Genomic DNA, 15482 nt, shown 5'->3' on the forward strand with positions numbered 1-15482 from the left:
TTGAAGCACATGTTCCTACACGGAAGATCTACAGTAAATCCCACTCTACCCAATGGTTTTCTTCTACATGCGCAACTGCCATTGCTCAGAGACAACATGCTTACCGTAGATTTATCCGGCATAAGTCCTCTACATACAGACAAAAGTATATAGAAGCTAGAAATAATTACAAGAAAGAAGTTGCAACAGCTAAGAGTAAATATACTTAAATCACCAGGAAAGGCATTGAAGCGCAGAAATTAGGAACTCGTGATTTCTGGAAAATCTACAATAGTGTAGTAAATAATAGGATAATAAACAATACCCCCTCGAACCAACGGAGAAAGCTAACATGCTTGCCTGTCAGTTTACATCAAACTCTGCCTTGGACCCAGCAAGAAGAACAGCATACCTGAGATGTTGGATGTGCTGCGTGGCTCCTTCTTCTCCCAAGATGACTTCTTCACCCTGGTGGCGTTCTGGTTGGAATTTTCTTTCTTCATCCTCCGGACCGCTCCGTTGTTTTAATGAAGGCATTTATGGCAAACATAACAAACGACACGCGACACAATTGTATTATATTTGAAACAAAACTAACTATTTTATTTTACATTATGGATATAATATATATTACAAAAAACTTTTACAATTTACATTATATCTTCAAAACTAAACTAACTAGCCTAACTAATATTGAGGGAGGAGGTGCCCCCCTCCATTTACGGAGAGACATAATTATGCGTGTTCACCTCATGATGGTCCGTGCAGAAAGAGACAGAGCTAGAAAGGGAATTATGGGAATGCATTTCTTTGTATCTCTACGCCCATGACCAAACCCCTACTCGGCCATGCTGTAGAGTGTGTTAGAAACCATGACTTTCCTAATAAAATTGTCTCTGAGATGAGTATATTTGCCCACGACACTACGCTCTATAGCAGGCACGTGGGAAAAACTAACGAGCACATATCTAAAGTAATGGCTGAAACCCTAGAGGAAGACCTTCAGTCTGTAGTGGAATGGGGTAAAAATGGATGGTAATCTTCACGCTGCCAAGACAACGCTCGTTTCCCTTAATAATTACATGAAACATTACCAGCTACTAATGGCTATGTCTAGAGATACTTTACCTGAAAGCACTTCGTTCGTATGGCGATTGCCGGGAGCTGGTGTCTTGTTGAAGTAGGAAGTGGGAAATACAGAAATAAAGATTGCTGAACTCACACAAGAATTGGAGAAAATTATGTATATTAAATTGAAAATATTACAAAGAAAAGGTTCTTGCAAAACTAATTGTGTTTGCGGCTTTAGAAGTCCAATAAAAAGTTCTTTATCGTCCAAAAGTCTTGGACGGCTCCCTGAAAAAGTTCAATCAAAATTCGGCGGCAAATTTAGGAGAGATTTTCCATAGTTGTCTACAGGCCGACGATTGATTCAAAAAGAGAGCGAATCTGTTTTCCCAGAATTCTGCTTATATTAAATGTTTGTTGATTGGCCAAGGAGCTTCATCCTAGCCAATCAAAATAGGGCTTTCAGAAAGGAGAAGTGGTCGATATAATTAGTTTGAACAAAGGGAGGTAACTACTTTTTTATATACTCTCCCACTAACAACAAATAATGCGACGATTGAAATCGTTGCATGCTATATAACGGCAATCAGTTACAATATTTGTGATTGCTACGTAAAGTGTTTAAATTAAATTGTACAGAATATTCTGTTTAATAGAAATATTTAACAGGTAGAATATACCTTAATGTGTTAGATGGCCCATTTACAATGCAAATTTTCTTTTTTTTTAATAATAAATGTAATGTATAAATTAAATTGTACAGAATATTCTGTTTAATAGAAATATTTAACAGGTAGAATATACCTTAATGTGTTGGGCATTATTATGGCCCATTTACAATGGAATTTTTTTTTTTTAATAATAAATGTATTCAGGATTAGATGTGGATTTCTTGATCCTTTTAGGCCTGTAATTGGCCATTTCTTCTGAAGGTTCCGATGGGTCCTAGATTCTTCTATAGGGTGGGATGCAAATTCATCAGATTCCTCATCTGCTGGGGTGTCAGGAAAGTGGTTATGAGTGAGTGATAACTCCAACGGATATAAATGTTTGAGGCCATGTGTTTCCACTGCACCATCACCTCTTTTTATTCGAGCAGAACGAACCTTGCCATCGTTGCCACTAAATAGCTCAATAACTCTGCCCAGCTTTCAGAAGGGCCTGGACTTGGCCGGATTCTTGACGAATATTACGTCGTTGATATTTACTTTATTGTGAAATTCGATTTCGTGTAAATCCTTGCAACTCTCCCTCAGACTTAGCAAATATTCATCGTGCCACATCTCTTTGAATTTAGATATTAATTCCTCTCTGCTTTCCAAGGTACTCACAAGGAGAGACCTAGTTATTGGTTCTGTCTCAACCAAACTGGGTGTGTCAGATTGGAAGGAGAGCTCACAGTTTATATTTGGATGAGTGAAGCAGTTGGGTGTTAAGGGAAGCAGATCAATATCGGTAGAGCATCTGTAGGTCAGAGGTCGAGAGTTCACGGCTCTTTTGATGTCTGATAGAAGGGTTAGAAGGTTAAAATAACTGATTTTAGATCGGCCAAGTGTTTTGAATAGCCATGACTTTATCACTCTGATCATTCTTTCCGAAGTACTTCCAACCCAAGGGGAGTATAAGGGTATTTTTATGTGTTTAATGCCAGCGCTTGAATATGAGTTACAGAACTCATTACTGTTTATGTGATGTTTAATTACATCACCACCTAAGGCTGCATTAAAGGAACGTGCATTATCACTGTATATGTGACTGGGAACTCCATAGGTATTTGAAAACCGAATCAAGGCTTGAATGAAGGCTTGTGTGCTCATATCAGGTACAAGTTCAATGTGAACAGCCCTCACGTTCATACATGTGAAAATTAATAAATACATTTTATGAGACTTTCCATCTCTTTGTACCCAGATGTGACCTGTGTAGTGTATGCCTGTGTGTTGGAAAGAATTGATTAATCTAACGCGGTGTTTTGGCAAATTTGTCAATTTGGGGTATTTGAAGGCTAGGCTGTTGAATTTCCTACAGGTATTGCAGTTAGAAATCACAGTCTTCACAGAGTGTCTTGCCTGTGGGACCCAGTATCCGGATAACCGCAATTTGGTCACTGTCGTACCAATACCCAAATGCCTGCATCGATTATGGCTATCCATAATCAGTAATTTTGTAAGAGAGTGATGTTTTGCAAGCAATATTGGATAGATTAAATTGTAGTCATATCTTGTCGAATTGGCAATTCTACCATCCACTCTCAAAATCCCATCAGAATCGATGAAAACGTTAAGATTCTTCACCAGCACTGGGATTCCCCTGTCAAGAGGATTCTTCAAATAAGCAATTTCCTTTTCAAACGATTGCAATTGCATCATCTTTATCAGGTAATTCGTGGCTGTCTGTTTTGGATCTGAATGTTCCTTCACTTTTCTGCATCGATGCACAAACTTGAATACGAAAGCAGTTGATCGACACAACTTGTTGAAGTCCGAGAACCTGTCAAATGGAATCAGTGGTTCCCTAACAGCTTCACTCAATGTATTATGGAAAACACTTTCCACGTGACACTTATTTTCCGGGCTCAGACAGCTCAAAGTACTCGTAGGCCACTTCTCAGGTTGCTCAACAAGCCACGCAGGTCCGCATGTCCAGTAGTCCAATCCCTGATTAAACTTTTCCAGAGTGATACCACGAGAAAGAAGGTCAGCCGGGTTGTCGGCAGAAGGAACATATTTGTAATGAATGCCCAACCCAAATTCCTTACTCAACTTCTCCTTCATTTCTCGAATATCTTTAATTCTGTTTCTGGTATACAGACTCTTTGCCTTTATATTCTCGGTGGGCAACCATGACAAAACAACTTGCGCATCCACAGAAACAAAAACGTCCTCTATGTTGACACCAGAGAAGGATCTCAGTATCATAGTTAAAGCCTTGAATGCAATATATACTGCAAGCAACTCCATCATAGGTAATGTCTTTGTCCTCATCGGGGCCACTTTAACCTTGGAAAATATTATGTGAGACTTCCCATTTTGCACGCCATATATGACAAATCCATAAGCCTGTGGTGACGCATCACAGAACAAATATAATTTCAGTTGGCTACCAGTGTCTATAGCATGTCTTGTAAAAAATAGACCACCTAGACCAGAAAGGTCTTCGGCCAAATTCGACCAGGTAGTCATTATGTCAGTAGGAACCTTTTCATCCCAACCCAACTTGAGCAACCACAATCTTCGGAGAAGTATTTTTTCCCTAATTGTAACCGGGGCACATAGTGACAGTGGGTCAAATATTTTTGCTGTCTGGGACAAAATATCCCTTTTTGAGAGTATGTTTCTCTGAACCATAGTGTTAACAATGCTAATAGTATCCAATTCAAGGTGATATTTATATCCGAAGACCTTTTCGTACTCGCAACTATGCTGCACGATTCTGTCATCCTCCGTTATAATGTCTCGAAGAGGCTCATAGTTGGAGTTACACGATCTCAACTGGAAATTTCCCGTCTGCAGACGAGGCACGGCACTCTTATAGAGACTGATTATTTCCTCAGAAGAATTGCTGGTCATACATAAATTGTCGACATAAAATCGATTTTTCAGCATCTCAGTACATGCATCATTCGGAAAACGGCTGACATGGTGTTTGAGAACGTAATTTAAAATGAATGGGCTGGCATTGAAGCCAAATATCAATGTACAATATCGGAAGCAAAGCAAATTGTCTCCATCTTTTACGAAAAAACAAAATCTGTTTTTGTCCTCAACCGACCGGAGTTTGATCATAAGAAATGCCTTTCTTATGTCTCCCAATAATACATATTTGTTAGTAAGAAATAAGAGCAACAGTTCAAGCATGTTATTCATCATGTTCACACCCGGATAAGATGCTTCATTGAGGGAGTAACCACCCCCGGTCTTCAACGAACAGTTAAAAACAGGCCTGATTTAAGTGGTTACCTGTTGATCCGACTTAAAGACCGGTCGATGGGGTATCCAAATGTATTTGCAGAAATCTTGTGGGGCGACTTCAATTCTCTCGATAATCCCTTCGCTCTCTTGCTGAAGAAAAATATCAGTATAGGTCTTATCCAAGTCCCTTTTTTCCAATGAAAGCATTGTTCTGTCAAGCACTTTAAGAGCGACTTGATAGAGGGAACGGAATCGATTTTGTCTTTATGCCAAGGTAGATCCACGAAATAAGAATTGTCCCTGAATTCGATAGACTTCCTGAAGTTTTCAATCCTATTTCTGTCATAATCACCAATTAGTTCTTCGTCATGGGAAGCAGCAGCTGAGTCCACAGCAAACATTTTTTCCAAATTCCGTTCCACGTTGGAATTCTCAAATACATCTGGAAACGGATCCGGGTAGGAAGACTTGGGTTCCAATATGGAATTCAACTGTCGTTCAGGGCAATGGGCATATTTGGATATTGTAGTATGATAATTGACAATTGTTTTGGAAATTCCACATCTCACAGGACTGACTTGATGAGGATACAAAAAGTGTTGTTAATTACCAAATGGGGCAATCCCTTGAGGCAAATCCCAGGCCTGTCCATTCATACATTTAATGATTCTGGAACCCTCCATGAACTGAAATATGTCAACTCCCAGGATACCCTGAATTGTTATGGAATTACCCTGTTTTTCATTTGAAAATGCCAATCTGTGTTTCAACTCATTCAGGTTGGACTTCACTTGGCCAAAGCTGGCGAACTCAAACTGCATACTGAATCCATCATCGATTAAAACAGGAATAGGGAGTTGTTTCCCCTTTCCCTCGGTAACGTTCAAGACAATCTGTTCAAATCGCTTCATAGTCACAAATTCAGGGTCATATTGAGGAGAAGTAGAAATGATCTGCTTGAAGATCTCACTTATTATAAAGGGGACATCCAGGAATTCCTTGGTCAGCAAATCCACCGCTACATCGTAATTACCATCCTCCAAGGTCAGATGGGAAACCAATTGCAAGGCATAGTCACTCAAATACCCTTTCAATAAGGCTAATTTTGCCCTGCCGGAATCAATAGACTCAGTACAGTTTTTGAATTGAGCAATAAAATTTTTATATTCAAATTTGGAAGGATTGATTCCACTAAAGGTTGCACACTGCAACTTGGGGACAGAAAGCAAAGGTACAGCGGTAGGTTCATTTTTCCGTGATGTGTTGGGGTTTTCAATAGAATTTTCAATGTCGGCAAGGCGATCATTAATATTAGCTCGAAAGCCAATTTCCCTCCTTTGCTCCTTAACAAATCCACACTCCCTTAAATCAAGTTCTGCTTTTATACACAGCCCTTTAATTTTATCATTTAAGGAGCGGACCTCAATCTGCAACTCCTTAATTATAGCTTCTTCCTCCTGGAAGTTTTTTTTTCTCAAACCCTCGCGTTCTTCCAACATGTCCGTGTTAAGGGAAATATCTTCCTTTAACACGTTTCTGGAGTCCATGAGCGCCCTAACACCCTTCAAGGTCCGGAAATCATCCATTTTACAGTTGTTTTGTTTTGGGAAAGGATAATGGTTTTAAGTTGTTTTTTTTTTAAACAAGTTAAATTTTGTGGGAGTATTGTTGATAATGTCTGTGGATAGGCCGAGAAGAGTTATGGCCCTTGGACGGAACTTAGCATAAATGGAGTTATGGCCCTTGGACGGAAGTTTGCATAAGTGGAGTTATCGCCCTTATATAAGGAGGCCATGTTTATTTACATTCGTATGTACGACGCCACGCTTTACGCGAACTTCAGTCGGTAGAAAGTTTCAAACTTTTAATAATACAACAGGAAATATTATATTATTTGTTCGTTTTTTTTGGAAACGAAATAAGTTTTTTTTCTTCTTTAAAATGTTCATTGAATTTTAAACCTTTAACAAAGGCAGAAATACTATTTATTCGTTTTTTTGTTGTTTTTTTTGGAAACGAAATAATTTTTTTTTTAAGAGGGACTTCTCAAATTGGTATTCCTTTTTCCATTTTCCTTGCAAATATCCTTAGGAGTTCAAATCTCTTCCCTTTTATTTTTTTTTTCTTCACAACAAGCTGCTAGACGTTATTTAGTTTTGCAAAATATGGCGATTGCCGGGAGCTGGTGTCTTGTTGAAGTAGGAAGTGGGAAATACAGAAATAAAGATTGCTGAACTCACACAAGAATTGGAGAAAATTATGTATATTAAATTGAAAATATTACAAAGAAAAGGTTCTTGCAAAACTAATTGTGTTTGCGGCTTTAGAAGTCCAATAAAAAGTTCTTTATCGTCCAAAAGTCTTGGACGGCTCCCTGAAAAAGTTCAATCAAAATTCGGCGGCAAATTTAGGAGAGATTTTCCATAGTTGTCTACAGGCCGACGATTGATTCAAAAAGAGAGCGAATCTGTTTTCCCAGATATTCTGCTTATATTAAATGTTTGTTGATTGGCCAAGGAGCTTCATCCTAGCCAATCAAAATAGGGCTTTCAGAAAGGAGAAGTGGTCGATATAATTAGTTTGAACAAAGGGAGGTAACTACTTTTTTTATATTCGAGCTTCTTGACTTCACGTTCACAGTAAACATGAATTGGAATAGATACATCGAGATCATTATTAAGGCTGCAAAGAAGGTGGGCTCTCTATACCGTGCTAGAAAGTTACTTATGCCTGAAAGAATCCTTTATATCACAAAACCACCATTCGCCCATGTATGGAGCACTGCTGTCACATTTGGACTGGCGCATCTGCTACTGCTCTTTCGCTCCTGGACAGGGTTCAAAAGAGAGGTCGCCAACCTAATATGTCCCGAACTGTCATCTAAGCTTCAGCCCTTGTCCCATCGACGAAACGTTGCATCTCCTTTCCTGTTTTACAAGTATTTCAATGGTGGATGTTTTGACTAACTTTGTTCTATCATTATTCCCATGGCAAGTGCTCATCTGAGCTCCATTCTCTGGTCCCTCCTCGCCAATCTTTTTCAAAAAACACCCGACTAGCTGAAACCTCCGTCAATAAGTTTCCCCACTCCTTATCTGTGCCTAAATCAAAACGTACATTCCATGAAGAAAGCTTCTTTCTTAGAACTGCACGCCTGTGGAACTCTATTCCGCTTGCCTGTTTCCCTCCCGACTTCAACCTGGATGTCTTCAAGTCCAACACAAACAAATTCCTGATGAACCGCTCCCCTAAGTAATGAAACCTTATCAACTCTCCAATACGATTTCTACACTATCCCATTGAGTACTGTACACACAATAACCCTTATCCCCGAGTAGCGATTGGGCCTTGATAAGTGGTGAACTCCATGTAAAAAAAGGCCTTGTGCCCCCTTGAAGAAAATACTCTCGACAAACCCGACAAGCAGCGAATTCCCACGCCTACCGCCTACACAGTAGAGATCCATAGATGTACGAAAACCTTCTACTCTAATAGCTTCTTCCCAAGAACTGCAGGACTTTGGAATTCACTTCGATTTTCCTGCTTCGCCAACTGTACTGACTTGCAGAAGTTCAAGTGTAATTTGAACAGACATCTTGCTACTAAACTCCCTACATAGTACCCCTGCAGCTTAGGTTTCTAATAGTAGTCCCCTACATAAAAGTGGCAATGTGCCTTGTTTGGGGTGAAAATGTCATTTTAAAAAAACTTGAAATTACTAAACCTTTGTAAGAGGAGGACAACACTTCCCTGCAAAAAGACCTACAAGCTCTTCTGTCATTAAAATTAATTCACCTTAGCGAAATATAACTTCAACCAGGGTCCGCATGTGATTAAATATGTCTCTTTAGGGAAAAGACATCCAAACCCGCCCAGGGTCCGTGCTGCAACAGAACATCAAGATTATAACACTCGTGTATAACAGAAACATTAGCGTTTAAAAAATTGAAAAAGTTATTTGAACACCTTTGGCATTCCGGCATATTTCTCGAGGTATTTCATTATTGCATTTCTCCCCCTGCTTTCTAGACGGTGGTGGCTCATTTGGCGTCACCGGCGAAACATTTTCCAACAAATATTCTAAATGAAGGAATATATAATTCTTAGACGTATTGTTATTATTATTAGTAGTAGTAGTTTCTGTATTATTATAATAAGGAGTTATGCGTAAGAATGATAATTTTTGTAAAAAACACATGTCTATTTTTACGTTAAAAATATGCGCACGCTCGCACGTACAACAATGGCCACCACTTTTAACATAAAGAATTACGTTGCTTTATGTCTGGAAAACTAGATATTTGCATACAAAGTTAAATGCGACATTCGTGTTCAGCACACCCGAAAACCTTTAAAAGTCGTCATTTTAAAGGAAAATGCAAAGGTGGAAACCAAGTAAAAATTTCACAAATAAAGTTAACAATTACAAGAAATAAATATTACATATTTATTAAATAAAAATAAGAATTGTTTACATTGTTCTACATATTTACCAATGTTAATAATAAATATTATAATATTACATATATTTTATAATGTATAAAAGTACTAATTATATTACCGAATAATTTTTAATAATACTAACCATGAATTAATTTAATGAAAACGTGTTAAATAATAATAAACGTGATAATAATACTAATAATTCGTCTACGAATTAGGTAACTTCTTTCAATTCAAATATATTAGAAGATGTTTCGCCGGGGACGCCAAAGCAACTAACACCGTCTAGAAAACAGGGGAAGTGATGCAACAATGAAATACCTCGAAAAATATGCCGGAATGCTACACCATTTTCTCCTCCTACTTGGGAATATAGTTTGGGAGGGATTCAGAGTTTATTTATTTTCCTTTACGTGGAAATATATCTGAACATTCGTTCCGCAAGTCGATGCGATCGATGTTGGCACAGTTAAGACATAGGTTTGTCGATTTAAGAGTAGCGACAGAGATTTCAGTGACAAAGTGCGCTTCGAACTTTTACGACAGAAACATAAAATTAGGATGACAAAAAAAATGAATTGACAATAGTGTTGACTATGTTAAAAAATAATTTTTGGATCACGTCCAATTTTCGAGGTTTTAAAATTAGAGACCTTACTTTGGAAGCGGCCCTCGTATGTTTGTAAGCAAATTTCTTATTAATTTGCTTAGTTCATTTGCGATAATCATATGATTTTTATATTTCAAAAGAAGCCACAAGATTAAATGAGAAAGAAATGAATTATATTTCGTAAAATATTACAATTAACTTTTGTTTGATTTGATTTGAAATGCTCGAGGGTGTTGTTGTATTGAAAAAGTCTTTGCAGATGGTGTTATTCAGAATCTTTAATTACTCTTGAACTGTATAATTTTTAGTTTTTGTTTTCCGTTAAATTGTCAGCAATTTAAGCAAAAGCTACTGGTATGTTGTAAGTTTAGTGAAGGTTTTCAAAAAATTGGATAGGCCTACAAAACTTAATACACTTGGGGTTTTTTTTTTTATCTGTTCATGTACTTTTTTATATTAGAAGGATGATTAACGTGATTCGATTCTTTCTTCAAGTTCTCCAGGACCAGGAACAGAACCTTAAATAACTTTGGCACTTATGCAGAACACGAACCGCACTGGAACAACGGTGTTATGTAGCAATCCGTTCGTTATTGCTGTATCTTCATCGTTAATAATTGCTCGCTCTCTCTCTCTCTCTCTCTCTCAACAGATGACAGTTCTTTTATTTCTTTTTTTACGGCGGCTTCAAATAACCAAAAGTTTTTAGACCAATCGGAAAAAGGTTACTTTTTTTTTAAGGTTAATTATTCTATGTTTCTTTCAAGTTTATTATTACCTACACATAGACACATTTTTATTCCCAATTCACATTTAATAAAAACATCAGTAATACGACACCACAATGTCATAAAACGAACCAGCCATGTACATGTGATATGTTTTCGATAATTAAATCAGACAATAAAAACATTCACATAAAACTGTTTCATTCCTTTTTAATATTTTTCCGGGTTTTTTTTTGGGGGGGGCGGTTGTTTTTTACTTAAATTTCTTTTTTTTTTTTTTCAATATTTGGTGTTTTCTGGCGTCTGGTGGTTACAATTTGGATATTTTAACTCCTTTTCATTCAAAACAAGGTCATACAAACACACACACACACACACACACACACACATATATATATATATATATATATATATATATATATATATATATATATATATATATATATATATATAAACTAGCGGCGAGGGCGCCCAGCTTTACCAGGGCGTAAAATACATTTAATATGATATTTCATTTGTCCAGATTTCTCTCTCATCATAGACTTTTATCCCTCGATATCCGAAGAACTTTTTAAAATTGCCCTAGAATTTGCCGAGGCATACACTGATATATCCTCGGAAGAAATCAACCTCATTAAAAAATGTAGAAAATCAATTCTAATAAATAACAATAACCAATGGATAAAAACTAAAATGAAAATTTCGTTTGATTTGGCGATGGATGCCAGAAATTCTGCAGAGGCATCAGATCTTGTCGGATTATTCATTCTATATACCCTCACAAGCATATTCGATACTACGGATATCGGCCTATATAGAGATGACGGACTATCTATAATAAAAAAAACTCCAACAAAGTCAAGGGAGAAAACTTTAAGAAAATCATACACAAGGAAATAAAAAAATTAGGCCTAAATGCAAACGTATCAGCTAACATAAAAATAACAAACTTCCTGGACATCACGTTAAACTTAGATAAAAACACATATGAACCATACTTAAAAGATAACGCTACTCCAATTTACGTAAACCCTAAGTCCAATCACCCACCACCAATTATAAAGCACATTCCTAACTCGATCGTAAGTAGACTCAGTAATAACTCAAGCGATGAAAATGCATTTAACAGGTCAACCAATATCTATGAAACAGCCCTAAAAAATAGTGGATACAAAAATATCGATATCAAATATAAGCAACAAAACACCAACAACTATAATAAAATTAAAAATAGAAGAAAAAGAACTATAATTTGGTATACGGCCCCATACAATCAAAAAAACAAAACTTGGCAAGAAATTTCTACATCTTATTGAAAAACTCTTTCCCGCAACCAACCCCTTACACAAAATCTTCAATAAAAATACCTTAAAGTTATCCTACAGTTGTTGCGAAAATTTAGAGATGATAATTAAAGCACATAATAACAAAATACTAAATGAAAACAATGTAAACAACAACAAAATAAACAATAAAAATGTAGACACCATGACAAAAATAAAACCAACATTAGCAGAAATAATAATAATAATAATAATAATAATAATAATAATAATAATAATAATAATAATAATAACAAACCAACCCCGGACAAAAACAACCATACCATAAATAAAAATACTAATAACAAACAAGATAAATGCAACTGTAGACACCGCACACTTTGCCCAGTTCAAAATAAATGTCTAACAAAAAGCGTAGTTTATCAAGCAACAATATTTGCGAAAGAAAACCCGAATAACAAGAAATATTACGTAGGCATATCTTCCTTAGATTTCAAAACCCGATGCTATGACCACAAAAGTACATTCAACAATAAAAACACCGTATAAAAAATTCACTAGCGAATAAATACTGGGAACTCAAAGAAAGCGGACATTCGCCAGTAGTCGAATGGAAAATAATAAGACAAGCTACCACGTGTAGGCATTTAGACGACCCATGTAAATTATGCCTTCATGAAAAATTTGCTATCCTGTACTTTAAAGAACCCCAACATCTATTCAACTGTAGAAGAGAAATAGCAAATAACTGTGTTCACAAAATAAAATTTACTCTAGGATAGCGATACAAAATAGTTTTAAAACTAACAAAAACAATAGAAAATAAACAAATAAATAAATTAAATAAACATAAATATACATAAACGATCACATATATATGTATGTATATATATGTATATATATGTGCATATATGTATGTACACATATGTATATTTATATATATAAAAAAGGAGGAAAAGGTCTGCCTTAAACCACTAACCTAGTTCTAAAACAGCTCCTATGTTCGATAAAATGCATGCCCATTGGCTGATAGGAAGGGGCCCGGTGGATACTAGAAAGCTGATTGGCTAACTAAAATCCTCAACAGAAGAGGAACATATAAAAACGAGAAACAACCACAGAATTCGCGCATAAGCCTGACGAATCCTAGAGTGGATGAAACGCCGAATATTCAGTGTAGCTTAATCGCCATATATATTTTATAAATTACTAACTAGCTCTACTTACGTATTGAGCACTTTTGAAGTAAATGCTTAAAGTTTACGCATAAATCTATACTTTCATATATTAATTTTATGTGAGTAAATGAAGTAGTTATATATATATATATATATATTTATATATATATATATATACATACATACATTTAATCAGGCAGAAAAGATTTATATTATAAATTTTGTCTTTATTTTCACCTTCGTTTTATTCTTTTTTTTCGGCACTCCTTACACTTTTCCCTTTTCAGTTCCTCAGATATCTACTTTACGTCCATTTTTCTGTTCGCATCATTTTTATTTTATTTTCTTCCTTTTTTTATTTTCGTTCATTCTCTATTGTTCTATTCCCAACAAGTTAGCCAGTCGTAAATTGAATCAAAGCTCATTTCAACAACCATTAATTTATTTCCTTACCACATGCTGTTATTGCCGTCAAATAAAACATTAAATCACGAGCTCTATGCTGTAATAATATCGAACCGATTTTTAACACGCATTTTCATCAGTTCTATGTCCTCACCCAATTACATTTAACCCCTTTTAAATTGTCTATATATCTCCGGACTATTAAATTGGCAACGTCTATACAAATTTCACTCCAAAATTAACGTTGTTTCGTAGAGACTCCTTTAGTCATCTGAGTTTGTGATCCATATTTTCAAATGATAAGTAATCTTTTCGCTTTGCTTATCATCTAACGCAGATTGTTGGTAGAATTGTTCACGAGTATGATGCTTACGGTGTTATAAAAGACGCCGATGAATTTATGCTCAATCAATTAAATCGAAAGTAGCTGAGCAGATGCTTGATTTTTAAGTATCTTGGTGTATAACCAAAAAACGTATTGAACAGATGTATGCTCTAATGAGGGGCTAGTTTAGGCTATACAATGAGCCGCTTTGCTCGAATTCCGAACTTAAGTCAATTTTTAGTTTCATGTAAGGGCTTTGTTTTATATATATATATATATATATATATATATATATATATATATATATATATATATATATACCCGAAAGAAAATTTTGATCGAATGTTATATATTGTTCTTAGGTAGTTATCACGACTATTAAAATTCCACAAGAACTATCTTTGCATTGAACACGTTTGTGCTTACAAAACTGCGTGTTTCCGTGTTTAACGATTAAAGTGTTCGTAGAGTGGCTCTCTCTTAGGGGTGCTACCTTCAGGGTATATAATCATGCAAACCTTAGTTTTATGTACACACCGTCAATGTTCTCCCTGTCTTTTGGTTGAATTTCAGCTGCTATTTTTCTATGCAAAAACTGTTGAAACAATGAAAGAAATGAAATGAAAGATGTTTATTTATTGTTTTATTTTCACAGAAAAAATAAAAAAGGACACGTTAAACGACATGAAATACATAAGGTGCCCGTGCGTTTTACAATAAACGCGTAATCATGCATTGTTGTGTGTTCACCGGCGTGTGATCAAGAAACAATTCAATTAAATGAGAGTATTTTATACGCGTGTGCGCTCTTTATTTATCTTAGCGTTGCTTTCCACGACCGTTGATCGTCCAGTGGTTAATATTCTGTTAACTAGAGACGAATAAAATTCAAGCACAGAGACACAAGGGGACTAGTGTAAATTTTTAAAGGCTTTATTGTGGAGAGAGATCCATTCATCAGATGAGAGACTGAATATTCCTTATAGAAAACAAAAGTTATTTTTTCTTAATTTCCTCACGTAAGAATTAAAAAATTGGTCGATGAAGATTCACTTACATCTGTATATTGTGTTTGTACATCTTGGCTTTAAACTTCCTCGCCACAAACTGCTGAAAACTATTTTCCCATCTTCAATACGTGATCATATCTTATGATATCATCACTACCTGCTTTTAGTGTTTTGTATAGGAAACTGATCTCTGAACTTTATAGCCTTACTTGCTGGATGCAATGGGTTAATTTTCACCAGCCGCTAGGCTGTCCTAATATGCGTATAATGAAGTACGCGAAATTCACATTAGTTGACATAATCTCTACCTACTGATATAAGGCCCCTAATATATGATACTAGTTGAAAACAATGACCAATGCCTTTAAATACGGATAATAAGCAGATAAAATATTGTAGCCTATAATCATTTTCAATTAAAATGATGAGAATAAATCATCTCACGTCAATGTACTTAATGACTTTCCTTGTAAAAAACAAGAAAATCTTGTGAAACTCTAAAAACAGAAAATGAAAATGGCTACCCAAATTACTATCGAAAA

General features: G+C 35.8%; 1 protein-coding gene across 1 annotated transcript; it reads right to left on the reverse strand.

Moving 5' to 3' along the window:
* Positions 1-2198: 2198 nt before the first annotated feature.
* LOC145277080 (uncharacterized) lies at positions 2199-4652 on the reverse strand. The gene has a single exon (XM_080128746.1). It carries the CDS (start codon positions 4650-4652, stop codon positions 2199-2201), a length of 2454 nt encoding a protein of 817 aa, XP_079984872.1.
* Between the last annotated feature and the right edge of the window lie 10830 nt (positions 4653-15482).

This window comes from Euprymna scolopes, chromosome 5 (assembly GCF_053919585.1).
Source record: "Euprymna scolopes isolate OS-2025 chromosome 5, ASM5391958v1, whole genome shotgun sequence".
Taxonomy (NCBI): domain Eukaryota; kingdom Metazoa; phylum Mollusca; class Cephalopoda; order Sepiida; family Sepiolidae; genus Euprymna; species Euprymna scolopes.